This window comes from Taudactylus pleione, unplaced genomic scaffold, assembly GCF_031769625.1.
Source record: "Taudactylus pleione unplaced genomic scaffold, aTauple2 ptg000652l, whole genome shotgun sequence".
In the NCBI taxonomy this organism is placed as follows: Eukaryota; Metazoa; Chordata; class Amphibia; order Anura; family Myobatrachidae; genus Taudactylus; species Taudactylus pleione.
In genome coordinates, this window is record NW_028285054.1 from 9078523 (window position 1) to 9093332 (window position 14810).

Consider the following 14810-nt stretch of genomic DNA (forward strand, 5'->3'; position numbering starts at 1 on the left):
TTAGGGGCCGGACGTCTGGTACTCCAGGCCTGCTTCCGGGGCTTGGCCGATTTCTTGGGGCCAGCCTGTCGGGGAAAGGACTGTGCTTTAGGCCTACCCTGGGCCCTATAAGCCCGAAAGGACGATGTACCTGAACCAGAAGGAACAGCAGCCGACGGGAGACATGCTGATTTAGCTGCCGCCAGCGTGGCTATAATCTTGTCCAGGTCCGGACCGAAGAGAACCTCTCTGTTAAAAGGCAACGCCTCCAAACCCTTTTTGGAATCAGTGTCCGCCTTCCAGGATCACAAGGTGCGACGAGCAGCAACCGCTGCCGAAGAAATTGGAGACGCCAGGGTACTAATATCTAAGTCCGCTTCGTTGATATAAGTGGCCGAATCCCGGAGATTGCCGATCAACTCCGTCTGCTCCGCCGAACAGTCGGGATCGAGGGACGTCTCCAAAGTATCAGCCCAGCGCTCCATAGCTCTGGCAACCCAGCAAATGGCCATAGCTGGCCGCTCTGCCCCTCCCGCAAGGGAATAGACGGACTTCAGGCAGATCTCCACCTTGCGGTCCGTAGCATCCTTAAGGGAGGACATGGATGGCATGGGCAATGTGGCACTACGGACAAGGCGTGTCACATGAGAATCCACCTGTGGAGGTGATTCCCACTTGGCAAAATAATTGTCTGCAAACGGATACGCCACTGCTAAACGCCTTTGAGGCTGATATCGTTTGCCTGGCTGTTTCCACACTTCCTCTAGGTGGTCAACTAATTGTCCCGAAAGAGGAAACACTGTGGTATCTCCTTTAACATCCTTGAAAAAGGCGTATTTCGACTTTGATACCGGAGGCTCCTCATCCTCAATAACTAAAGCAGTACGGACTGCACGAATAAGGCCAGGTATATACACCTTAGACTTAGCGTCCGACTCTTTAGGACGGGGAGTTTCCTGGTCAGAAAGATCCAGAATCTCCCCATCATCGGACGTCCAGTCGTCTTCCTCATAAGGAGCAGACAGAGACGCCACCGGCCGCTTGTGAGGCTGCAACACGTCTGACAACTGCTGTACAGAGCTTGTTAACGAATTAACCCACACAGGCTCATGAGAGACCTGAGGAGGGGAAATAGGGAGACCGTGGGGTACCATTAATTGTCTCGGGAAACCCTGCATGGGTGACGACACCACTGACTGCTGGGACAATCCCATCTGAGTGAAGGCAGGCTGCGGAGCTAACTGGCCCACGAGGGTTGTAAGCGCTTTGGCGAAACAAGCCCAGGACGGCTCCTGTACCGGAGCCGTGACCGTAATCGGCCGCGTCAACGAATAACACTGCCGACATAGTCCCTCCGCACTACCGTCCCCTTCCGCTATAGGTACCTTGCATGCAGTACATAAAAGCTGGAGAGGAAAGTCACTTTCAGACAAAATGGTAAGTATGTGACCCCTCTCACTGATACTCGTTAGTATAGTGTGAGACCACCCTGCAAGCACTGCACCGCAAGGGCTTTAGCAGAAAGAACAGGGACAGTTAAATGCTGACAGATAGAAAATGAAAGTACAGGCAGCAGACGCTAGCATAGGTCACATACAATGCAAAGAAATCAATTCCTGCACTATCAGCGCTGATCCTCAACTACGCAGACTCAGAGCCTGGTAGGACACAGTGCTGCATACACAGACCTTAATCCAACGGAGGAGAGGTATGCAGGGGGACCCAGACCACGATGCCACCGTTCACCAGCGTCCAGCAGCGATCACCATGCTTTCGCCAAAGATGGCCACCGAGGAGCAGAGAGGAGGCCGGCCTGGGGGAGGAGCGCTGACACAGGGCCAGTCAGCGCAGTGCAGAGAGGGCTGTGTGCAGCGGGGGAGTCGCCGGCTGTGAGACAGGGAAGGCGCGCTCCTCTGGCATGCATTTAACCCCTGGGATGCCGCAGCGCTACCGCTCTGCCGCGGTCCTGCTGTCCCAGAGGGGTAGTGGAAGCGCAGGTTAGGACCTGGCTCCACGCTGCAGCCAGTCCCCAGGGAGCCCCCTGCCTGGGGACTTTGGACCATGTGTCAGCGGGGACCCACCGCGGGACCCTGCTGCTTACCTTTGTCCAACTTGATTCCGGCCATGGTCCTAAACATCTGGGGTCACCGCTAGCTGTGACCCCAGATGCCTACCAGCATCCCCGGATCAATACCGGCGTTCTGGTACCGGCGTGGGTGTAGGGAAGACAGCATGGACGTCAGGACTGACAGTCCATGCTGTACTTCCAGATGTGCAGCCACAGCTGCATTGAAGAAACTTCAGGGGCTCTTCATAGCCCCCCTCTAACAGGTGCATCTGACTCCTGCCGGGCACCAAACTAAACTGAGATGCCTTGGCTCGGGGGCGGGGTATAGGAGGGGGACCCTAGTGCATCCTGGGAGGCTGAAACTTAACTCTATGGTGCCCGATGCCTGACGTCATCACCTATACCTCAAGGTATCCTGTGGATACCCTATGGACCCTGAAGTAGAAAGAGCTATTACGTTATTAAGTAATAAAATACTCCGTAGTGGGTCAACGTATAGTCTCACTGCAAAAAAGTTAAATAAAAGATCAGCCATCTAATTCCTTGGCGTCACTAAGGGCCTGAAAGTTGCTGAAAGTTGTCACCACTTTGTCTGCATTCTGAATAGAGGGATTAGAAGTTTAATGTACCCCGGATTATTGGTTCTTAGCAGAAACTTGGGGTGCGGCTCCTGTAAATACTGAATAGAGTTGCTATAATCTACAGCATCAGTAAAAATGGACGCACGTAATTGGCAACTCCACTATGTTAAACTTTTTTCGTTTTCTCTGTAACAGTAATCCCTAGTATGTGTGTGATTAGATGCGCCCATCTCAGTAACAACGCTTAGTAGGCATAGCCACTTTGGCTCACTCACATAACCTCTGTCTGGATCTAGTGGCCTCCACTGACTGCTAGGGGAAACCTGGTTCCTCAGTGATGGAGGCAGGTAGACAACATTCTCCAGCATTGCGTCACTGACATTGTCATGACTGATAGTGACAGTGCTTTTAAAGAGGTGGCTGTATCTGGAAAACAGCGGAAGCGAGGTAGGAGCTTCTGTTCAGGTATGAGCTTTACGGCTGTAATTTGATTTTGAATATCAAGTGAAGTGCATCCAATATCTACATGCAGTAGAGGGCAGCCATTTTGTAGGCTGAAACAATCACAATATGGCTGCCTCTACTGAACCTCTGGTTGTGGACTGATGCGCCTAGATGCACACCTTCATGCTGCTCTGGGGAGACGCCTTCACAAAAGTAAAAAATTCCCACTTTTCTACAAAAATACTGCTTCTATTAGCCTAATTTATTACTTAATCATGAGTGAGGGGACAGTGGGACCAGTTTTATTACATGTTATACTTTCGTGTATTTTTTTGTTTGTTTTACAGATATTATACACAATCATTTTAAATTTATTCCATTTGTATTAAGCGGAAAAAGCTCCTGTTATGCTATAAAAAAGGGGGTGGAGCAGGTGAGCATAGAGCAGACCATACATGAAAGCAAGATGCACCATTCTTCTAGATGAGGTAATGACCTCAATGTGAAGCCAACACAATATGTGGCAGCGCCACCTTGTGGATACACGTACCTGAGCATGGTGCAGAGATTCCAGCCTCTGCACATGGTCTTTACGCACATTTTCTAACTTCTTCAAAGCTTGTTTCTCCTGTAGGCAGCAGTGAAAATAAAGTCAGGTTTATTTTCCCTTGAAGTAATTTTAAATATCTGTATTTCTTTAAAAAAAAAAATCATAACTGAAATTTTCCATACACCGATCACGTTACTAGCAGAGATGGATTTCAAATCTACAGAATGGGGGCTCAGCCCACAAAATGTCCACCAATGAATTTGTGAATTGTTGGTCTGCATTGGAAGATTGGTCCAGCCCACAAAATGGCGGCCATGCTGTACCTCATTCACCTCACTGGTACCAGTTAAATGAGGCTACATGAACAATAGTTCAGCTTCAATACTGTGGCCTCCGCTGTGTTTAGTGTAACTTTAAAATTAAAATACAGATACATCCGAAAATGTAGGAAGCAATTTCCCAAATAACCAGGGATTTTTTTATGCACAGAATCCGCCATTTACGTTAAATACTGTATATAATTTTATAGGAACATATTAGGGTCATCACCAATCTTAGATTACTCTAGACATTCCAGTAATCATAAAACGCGTCCAGAGCTGGCCCATAACCATGATCAAAGTATCCATGATACTTTTTTTAGCATGGCTGCTCACCAGTGACATCACAGCTTCACACAGCATCGCTCAGAATCCAGTGCGGTCAAAGTGTTTGACCAATGAGGAGGCAAGACCAAACCACCAGTTTAATGTAGTGTCACAGCCAATCTATCACAAATCTATCCCCCCTTTCCCCCCCAAAGTGCCGTGGATACTGTCAAGCCTTCAATAATACCATAATTCCGACATCGGCGGGTTTTCCCAAGAAGAGATAGCTGGGTATCGTGGCAGCCATGCCAGAGGTGTGTCCGGAACCAGGTTGTGTGCGGTATCTGCTCTCAACTAGCCGCCACTAGCGTGCTACTATACAGACTACGTGTGGAAGAGTCAGCTGTGCAGGTACAGATGTGAGGATTGGGGACAAAGGGTCTTTGGTATATGCATCACCAGTACAGACCAGTTTTGAATTTGTGACTTATCGCCCACATTTTGACGGCCCTTGCTACACCACAGCCCCTAGCCACACCACAGCCCCTAGCCACACCACAGCCCCTAGCCACACCACAGCCCCTAGCCACACCACAGCCCCTAGCCACACCACAGCCCCTAGCCACACCTCAGCCCCTAGCCACACCTCAGCCCCTAGCCACACCACACCCCCCGGGCTGGAAATTTCCCAATAAAAAGGGGGTAACCTTAGAACATATATAAAACCATAGGTTTCCCTAAACACCAATCACAGACCTGATGAAGAGCTTTGATATCGATCTTCTGACCCTCCAGCTTGGAGTAAAATTCATCTACAGCCTTAAAAAAAAAAAAAAAAAAAGAGCAACTGTGTGTAATTCTGAAGTGGTGCAATGTTGTTATTCACAGATTAATGTATCTTTATTTTATTTATTTATTTTTAAATGTAATAAAATAACCATAAATGACACTGAATTATGAAATACTTGACAACACAGCACATTAATTCATGGGGCACTAGGTGGCTAAGATAATAAAGTCCATGACTCCTGCCAAAGATGGCACCCATACAAGGAGCTCATACATTACTCAGCCTCCTGTAGGTAATACTTAAAGGGGGTGTCCACAGAAATATTTAATAACAACCCAACCATTCATACCAACTAGCAGAATGGGAAAAGTTTGAAGCAAGAGACCCCAGCCAAGTGGATTTAGGGTTAGACACCCCCCCCCCCGGGAGGGTTAGGGTTGGGAAGTGGGGGGGGGGGGGAATTAGGCACTAATGGTGGGAGGTTAGGGTAGGGAGAGGGGAGGGTTAGTGTGCTTACCAGCCCCAGCCGGGATTTGGGTCATTTTGCTTTCGGTATATGATCCAGCGGCTATTAAGCCACCAGCATTATATATATATATATATATATATATATATATATATATATATTACACACATACACACAGTCAGGTGCATAAATATTGGGACATTGACAGAATTTTCATATTTTGGCCTCTATTCACCAGAAACCCAGCGTCTGGTGATGTCTATGCGTTCCACACTTCAGGCTGTAATTGCCTGCAAAGGATTTGCAACAAAGTATTAAAAAGTGAAAGTTAGATTTAGGATTGTTTAGTGTGTCCCATTACTTTTGGCCCCTTAAAAAGTGGGAGGCACATATAGAAACCGTTGTAATTCCTACACCGTTCACCTGATTTGGATGTAATTACCCTCAAATTAAATCTGAAAGTCTGCAGTTAAATCACATCTTGTTTGTTTCATTTCAAAGCCATTGTGGTGGTGAATAGAGGCCAAAAGGTCTGTGCTCTCACATGGACCCGATGCCCTAGCAATGTGCAAACAGGATTTAGATTCTGCCCAGTTAGGCTCCTGATTGGCCGCGTGACGTAGCTATTACACAATGAGGGAGTGCACGCAAGCGGCACAACACGTGAGGCTGCTGCCGTAGGGGGCGCTCTTCCCTCACCTACTTTCTCTAACACGTTGATTCCAGGTTTGCAACTCCCAGCCAATCAGCACCAGGTTTGCGCCTAAAAAGTAACGCCTCTTTTCTCTGCTTTCCACGAGAGCTGCTGGCAGCCGCTGATTGGCGGGAGGCTAGGAGACGATGAGGCAGAGTAACAGTGCATTATCATTTGCATCTATAGGGGCTCAGCTTGCAATACCCCTGGAAACGGTCCATTTTGCTTCAGAGTCCATGGCCAAATATATCATCGCACTTACAAATTGACAAAATGTTACAATAAAAAAATCCCAAAAACCATAAAAGGGCGTGGCTTAGCCGGTTATGTTTCACACACATTTTTTATTACCCGATTCCGCCGTATTAACATATGACCTAGCCATTATCTAGCGAAGCATTTGGCGTATATATATGTTCCGGGCTCAAATTGACGAAATGTTCGCCACGGGCACACTAGTGTTAATAAAAGTTCAGCATTATCTCCCGTTAAGAAATGTTTCCAATAACTCCAAATTACTAGTTTGGATAGTTACATTAAAAACAAAATAACAACAAATAAAAAAATCACAATAGTTTTGTTTCAGCGATAGGGTTCCACAATGAATGGATTTAGAAAGATATGACTATGCAATATATACACGTTATTAAACGCACCTTATCGAAAGAATCAAACGGCACATACTGCCTGTCTACATGTTGTGTGAAGAGAAATGGGTGGAATTCCTCATACCTAGAAAATAATAATAATAAATTTATATAGCGCTTTTCTCCCACAGAACTCAAAGTCGCTTTACAGACATCAGAAAACATGGTACTTCGGGCCTGATTCAGCAAGGATCGCTATTGCGATCACAGCTCCATAAATCGCACGCAGGTCTGCTGCGAAAATATGACCTTCCTTAGAAATTGCCAACCTCGTTGCACACAGTAAGTACTTAAGCTGCGTATGCCATCGCACTGGCCAAGTTATGCATGCCCATGCAACGGCATACAAATGGCCAGGCACGCCTGCGTTACGCCGACCACCCCTCCGTCACAACCCCCTAAATGTTCACTGCCGGTCAATCACTCTGCGATGGATCTTCGTGATCGCAATGGCGTCTTCGAACGCTGCGATGCACACGCATGCTCAGTACGGAACAATCAGCCAACGGCGTACGCATTAGCAATAGCGATCCTGGCTGAATTGGCATTTACTAGGATTTGGTGTTGCAGAAAATAGAAATCCACACCGAGATATTTAAAAACAATCGACACCTAGAGGGCACAATAAGCATATTGCAGGGTTGGTGCAGACATTTCAGGAAATCATTTCCACAGGTTATATATTCCACCCACGAAAGGTAGCAGATGAGGCAGCCATCTTGGGCGCACTACGTAGGATTACCCTGGGTGGAATAGGTTATGCCAAGAAGAGAGACACAAAATTGGTGGTTGCAGCGTCATAACATTAGGAGTAGGGTCCCACCATAACAGTCAGGTCCAAGAAGTTTTCATTCCATCCACAAGTGTACCAGGTCAGGCAGCCATGTTGGATGCACTACGAAGGTTACACTGAGTTATAAGCCGTACACGGGGCCAGATTCTGCAAGGATCGCAATTTCAAAGCTACACGCAGGCAGCTTTGCAATGCGATCCTTGCAATCATACAAATGCAGCAGGAGGTGTATGACTCCCCTTGCTGCATTTGCGATCCCAACACTGCCACGTCGGGATCACCATCGCGACCATCGGTGGTCGATGGACAGTGCCGGGTGGCCGGCCAGCTTACTCAGGCTGGCCGGCTTGCGAGCCCAGCAGACTGCGTATGTCCACGCAGACCCTGGGCTGGCCACTCCTAGAAAATGGGGCGGACACGCCCCATTTCTGGGAACGCCGTCCGACCGCGCCCCGCCCCTTTGAATGCCTCTGCCTGTCAATCAGGAAGAGGCATTTAAGGGCTAGCGTGCGTGTTCGCAGGACCCATTCTGCACACTTGCAGAACGTACTGCTAACCCCAACCACTAAACTCTCCACTAGTGCCTAACCCTAACCTACTCTACCATAGCCTATACCTAACACTCCACTGACGCAGTCTTTTCCATAACCCTCCAGCCCTGCAGAATGTCGACATAGGACCGGTCAGTCGAATAATAAAAGGCTTACTTGCTCCCTGCAAGCTTTCTGGGAAAATGTATTACCTCAAGTCACTGACTTCATTTAACAGCCCAACTTTATTTCTCCCACGTGTTTCAATCAAATTAGGCAAACAGTAAAACATTTGCCATTATAGTAGAACATTCCTTGCATATATACAGTTCAACAGGTGACAAATCATCCTGACAGCTTTCAGTCAGATTATTATATATGTTTTCACGGGTGTGATATGTATTATTCCCGACAGCGGCTGCCCGACAAAGGAAGAAATCCCGATGATCGTAAAGGTAAGTATTTACTAACCTAACCCCCCTAACCCTCCTTAGGGGTGCCTAACCCTAACGTCCCCCCTGTTCCTAACCCTAACCCCCACTCTAAGTGCCTAAATCTAAGTCCCCCGGAGGGTTGCCTAACCCTAACCTCCCCCCGTGGGTGCCTAACCGTAACCCTCGTCTCCCCCTAGCCTAACCCTAACCACTCAGGGGGGAGCCTAACCCTAAGACCCCCCCGGGAGCCCTAAACCTAACAACCCCCCCGCGGCTGTCCGCTGCGGCGCCCGGCATCCGCTCGATCGGAATGCCTGATGCCGGGCTCCCGACGTCGGGCAAATGACAGGCGTCTAGATTTAGAGGCCTGTCATTCGTCCCTAGTCGGGATAAAGCAGTCTGGAAGCCGACAGTCGACATTTAGACCGTCGGCTTCCAGACTACATCCCGTTTTCACATATGTACTTATAATAGAAGTGTTTTAATTTTGCTATGTTCAATTTAGTACTGTTGAAGAAATGTTGTCTGCTCACGTGAGAATATCTTCAGATGGTTTATCTGGCTCCAAGCTTGGCTTTTTCTCTCTTTTCTGGATTATGTAGCCCTGTTGGTGATGAAGATGTGATGTATTAATAAAGCTGCATACACAAGTAACGATTTTGTTAGTGAACGATTTTTTGAAGTGTAAATAAACAATTTTTTTCAACGATGAACGAAAAATGTTGCTTCCCTTAATGAAAATCGTTCAGTTAGTCAGTCAGAATTAACTACAAATGGGAACGCGCATGAACGATAATCGTTCATCGTTATAACTCAGAAACTGAACGATTTTTTTAAACGATTTAACAATAACGACGTTGCTATAGTTAAATTGTTCAAAAAATCGTTACATGTGTATGCACCTTAACTCTCCATACATTAAATATAGCCTTAGTGTCACCTACCTCTCAAAAGTCTGGATATTCCTGCTCGTTGAACAACTCCTCCCATCCCGCTCTTGCAACCAACTCCTCCCATCCCGCTCTTCCAACCAACTCCTCCCATCCCGCTCTTCCAACCAACTCCTCCCATCCCGCTCTTCCAACCAACTCCTCCCATCCCGCTCTTCCAACCAACTCCTCCCATCCCGTTCTTCAAACTAAAACAATACCAGCACCAAACACAAATACATAAATAAGATCTACATCTAAGAAATAAAGGCGCAGTTATCTAAAGTGGCCAATAACAGTCATTTGACTTGAGTTATAACCTTAATTCACTACAGACCGATGACATCAGAAAGATGCACATTGCTGCAGTGATGTCACTGGCTCCTCATGAAGAAATAAGCTGCATTCACTCAGCAACTCAGTGACTTCTGGACTGACTCAATCAGGTCCCCGGCGATAGAACATGATAACGTATTAACATGATTAATTGCTCGAGATCTTCCATTATGAGTCAGGTTCCTGCTATTTCTCTTCTAAACCTTTTTGAGCAGTTACATTGATGATGCACATTTCTCAAAGTTAGGAATGTTTTCAGCACCCAGAGCCTTACATCACCAGTACCGGCAACGTGAATATCCTACCTTTCCATTGAAATTCAAAGTTTTCCCCATATAATCCTCCGCCATCTTTAAAGCTGAGTGAACCTTTTCTAAATCTATAAAAGGAAAAATGAAATTGTCTGACCATGCGTTATCCCAAATAGTGCCAGACCAAAATGTAAAAGGTACAAAATGATTAGCAATACAACAGGCATAAAACAGATATACTTCTTGTAGCAAGGGAATAAATCTGCCCACCATAAAAGTGCAACTCACCATAATAACCTGACCAAAACAGCTGCATAATTAACAGGTAATCTTGAGGTTTACAGCCATAATTTAATCCAACAACTGAGACTGTATGATTAAATTATATATGTTAACTTTGATGTCACCAGTCGTGTGAGAGCAATTTGTGGCTCTGAACTTCAAAACTACATTATCAGGTAGATTACAAAATAAAAAAAATAAAAAAGATGCGGACGGGGACCATCATTGGCGAGCATGCCACAGCAACAGACCCGAATAGGAGACACAAGTGATCCAGCTAGATCCGGTCTTTTTTGGCCACCCGCCTTTGATCCTGAAGTTTGGTGCCAGTGAAGCTAAATTAATACCTGCAAGAGGTGCTTTGCCACATTATACTCAATAACGGCAATTGGTCATTGGAGGCCACAGCAATATAGAAGTATGTAATTGTTGTAATGTCACTAGTCAGGGTTAGAATCCAATGAACATTTACAAGGCCCTTGAGAGTAAACCAATGGTATATATCACACATCAGCCACTGACCTTTCTCCCCTAAGATCTGGTCAACCTTCACATTACTGGACAATCCGTTTTCTAGCAGACAATGCTCTATGAGGGTAGCTCCGTATGCTGGATAAAAGACAGGGACAATTACATTCTGCTTCTCACTAAGTTGCCCGTTCCCCAGAGACTGTACGGACACTTACGAAGATGAGGGTTAAGGATCCTCTTCACCTGGTCTCCTGTTTGAGCGCTTGCCAAGATCTCTTTTAATCTAAACAATGAAGACAAGTTACCAGAAAGTTCAGAGTACCTCTCCATCTAGCTTTTTACACTACTATAATTCTGCTCAGTCTGGCTCCTCCCTATTACTGGCACACAGGAGACGCTTTTTAGGCAGCAGTGTGTAAAGTAAAGGGAGGAAGAACAAAAAAGGTACAAGTCACTTAGATACAATAATAAATGACAATAAATTTGACATTTCGCGGTGACAGATGTCCTTTAAATATGGCTCAAAGACGGTATGGAAAAAGGATGGCAGTATAGCTCAGCCAAAGTCATCATACCTGTCCAAGGTAAGTATGGGCTCCGGGGCTTTGGCGTTACCCACGGGATAATGTTCTCGAACTGCAAACTTAACGTCATCGGCCTCGTCTGTGCGGAACCGCAGGATGTTCAGGATGAGATATTCGAAGTCTGTGAGGACGATGTTCCCCTGGAATAACACAACAGTAGTGTGACCCGATCACAAAGGTCTGGAAGTTCCTAGTGGAGTTTGTCTTCGTCCATTAATTTATATGGCTCCTAGTGCTCTAATGGTTGGTAACGTGATATACTTTGGGGGAATTCAGACAATATTTTATGTTATACGCAATAATGGTGCTAAGAATTCTGATAGCACCAGAGTCCTGTCACCTGACTACTCCAGCAGCACTTTGCAGTCATAACCCCCCTCCTCCTCCCAAAGTGTCAGGTTGTGTGCAAACGTTAAGGAGATTATCACAACCCCACAATATTTGAGATGGAGAACCATTATTCCAATTCCCAATATTGATCCACTTGCTACACATCAAAGGTACATTCATCCACGATCACTGTAAGTCTCTTACCCGGTCATACAGCTCGACAATCAGATGATATGCAGCATTGTCTGAACCAAACTGGAAATCCACAATCCTGTCCACTCCGAGCTGTGTAACACTGACAAGGCGTCTGGACCTTAGATGTTTCCTGCACTGGAGAGACGGTCGCAGAGATTTGTCCACAATTACTTTATTTTAGCATTTTACGGGTGAGCAAAAATGATCAATGTCACAACTAAAGAAGAGAATGAGGCCTGACCTAGCATGGCCATGTGGCGGAGGCTGCAGGATTGGCCCAGTGGGGCCAGCTGGAGGAGGCAGCAGGATTGACCCAGGGGAGTCATGTGGAGGAGCACGTGGGATTGGCCCTGTGGGGCCAGCTGGAGAAGGCAGCAGGATAGGCCCAGGGGAGCCTGATGGAGGAGGCTACAGGATTGGCCCAGAGGGGCTTGGCAGAGAAGACCACAGGACTACAACAGTGGGGTATGATGGAGGAGTCTGTGGGATTAACTCAACAATGGTAAGGAGAATCAATCAACATGAAATGCTGACAGATTAAAAAAAAAAAAAAAAAGCATGTGGTATTATTCTAATGGTATATCAGTGTAACTATATTTTCCAAGACAGTTTTATTATCCACCAGTCTTATAGCACTTTTAAACCTAAATCCCGGGTCTGACCAGGAGGTTGGAACAGGGTTCCAAACCGGATCAGACACGGAATTTAGCCAGCGCCGGCCCAGGATATTCCCGAGTCAGCGCCGTTCACACCGGAGCAGGGTCTGCATTGACCCGGCTCTTCCGGCGTGGAAGTGGACGCTTGGAGAGGACGTCATCGTAATCGATAGAGAATGCTGTTAAATGGAACAATGAAACGCATTACAACACACATTACAGCTCAGCAAACCGGGAATACTACATACAGGGCTATTAGTGTAATAAGATAACAGATATGAAGGGGGAATGGGCAAGGACCAATAATACCTAGAACAGATCAATGTTTATAACAGTATTTGTGTGGTTGCCCAATCAAAGTACAGGGCAGTCATGAACAAGAATTTATTTTCCTGCATTAATGCTTACTGGCTTCAAATTTTATAAAATAAAATTTAAAAAAATGAAACAAGTCCCGCAGAATAGTGGGGGCGTAACTGATAGCGGGTCACGGATAATTAGCGAGATGATCCCAGGGGTACAATTACTAAAGATCGCTTGTTTAGGGCTGGATTTGAAAGGGCAATAGTGATACACGCAAAACAAGCCTGATTATCCGTGGATTACTACTGTCCATTTAAATATTGGCGGTTTTGGAAAAAAACAAAAACAATTCTTAGTAAATATAACACTAGTTATACTAGAGAGATAAAGGGCGAGGAATTGGCAAGAGAGATAGAAAGCAACTGATTAGGTCCCAACCTTCATCGCAAACCCAGACGGCATCATATTCTTGGGCCACTCAAACTCTGTAGTGTGAATCCTAATCCCAGACTCCAGCAGAAGTACAGCTTTGGTGTCCGGCCTGGGGATCAGAATATAAAGGCAAATACAGTCTTAGGAGAACAGTCAGCGAGGAGTGAATGAGCACAGCCATACAGGATCACTAGAACACTAGTGCAGGCCTGGCCAACCTGTGGCTCTCCAGCTGTTGTGAAACTACACATCCCAGCATGCCCTGCCACAGTTTTAGCATTCCCAAATAGCAAAACTGTAGCAGTGCATGCTGGGATTTGTAGTTTTACAACAGCTGAAGAGCCACAGGTTTGGCCATTCCTGCACTAGTGCATTACAGGGCAGTAATGGGAAGCTTACTTCTGCAAGCGGATGAGATAAGTCTTGTTATCCACATCATACACATTGTTCACTCGCATCCCCAGCAAACTAGGAAATAAGGAAACAGAAACAGGTATTATTATTATTACACTTGCAACATAGATCCAGAGCTACAGGAGTTATACTCAGTCACTGATGCAGGGTGAGTGCCAGCAGGCATCCAGACATCACCTGGCATTGAGCTCTGCGATGACAGCCCGGATATCTATGGTGCTAAATCTGTTCTTCATGTTGTTCTGCAGCCACAGACTCCACTGTGCTGCTGACCTGTATTAGTGAGGACTCAGTGTCCCACATGCGTAGAAAGCCACGGGAGCTCGGCAGGGACAGTTCTGTAAAGCGTTAAGGGAAAAGGTTGCGCTCCCTCTTCTGGTGACATGTAGTATCACACACAAGCTGCCGAAATAGGATGGGGTGTAATTAATATTATTAATATAATAATTTTAATTGACCTGAACATTATTTAAGGAAAGAAAGAAATTGTGTGGACTTATTTTTTTTCCCTTGTACCTGTAATGCTAGCTTTACTCAGTTTTGTTTAATGAAATAATAATTTGTGTACATGTTATAAATTTATTGAACAGTTACGCGCACACATATTGCACAGGGCATTACAGAGAGTATTTGGCCATTCACATCAGTCCCTGCCCCAGTGAGGCATGGGAGGAAACTGGAGTACACGGACAAAACCCATGAAATACAAGGAGAACGTACAAACTGCACACAGATCGCCCATGATCAGGATTTGAAATAATGACCTAAGTACTGTGACGCGGTAATGCTGACCACTACAGCAATCAAGCTGCATACAAAGGCAAAGAGGAGATACAAATTCAGCTAGTAAGAGTGGAAGCTCCAGCGGGGCAGGGACTGATGCAAATGCCTAAAATATTATCTGTAAAGCGCTGCAGAATAAGTGTGCACTATATACAGTAAATAACTGATAATAAATACAAAATAAAATACTAGACAGAAATGAAGCAATGGAAGGTCATTGACCCCCTAACGCCAGAAGAGCAGGTTTCTGTGACAAAGCTGTAGCCAGATAATGGGGTCCT

At 46.0% G+C, this 14810-nt stretch overlaps 1 protein-coding gene across 1 annotated transcript in view; it reads right to left on the reverse strand.

Annotated features, from left to right (window-relative positions):
• Window positions 1–14075, reverse strand: part of NEMF (nuclear export mediator factor) — a 58883-nt gene extending 44808 nt beyond the window's left edge. The window contains exons 1-12 of the mRNA XM_088455329.1: window positions 13924–14075; window positions 13732–13800; window positions 13339–13441; window positions 11951–12076; window positions 11408–11556; window positions 11048–11115; window positions 10884–10970; window positions 10134–10207; window positions 9097–9167; window positions 6816–6891; window positions 4966–5028; window positions 3623–3700 (exon numbers count right to left, since the gene is read on the reverse strand). Of these exons, the coding sequence (XP_088311455.1) occupies window positions 3623–3700; window positions 4966–5028; window positions 6816–6891; window positions 9097–9167; window positions 10134–10207; window positions 10884–10970; window positions 11048–11115; window positions 11408–11556; window positions 11951–12076; window positions 13339–13441; window positions 13732–13800; window positions 13924–13982 (1023 nt within the window). The 5' untranslated portion in view covers window positions 13983–14075. The remainder of the gene's footprint in view (window positions 1–3622; window positions 3701–4965; window positions 5029–6815; window positions 6892–9096; window positions 9168–10133; window positions 10208–10883; window positions 10971–11047; window positions 11116–11407; window positions 11557–11950; window positions 12077–13338; window positions 13442–13731; window positions 13801–13923) is intronic.
• Window positions 14076–14810: the final 735 nt, after the last annotated feature.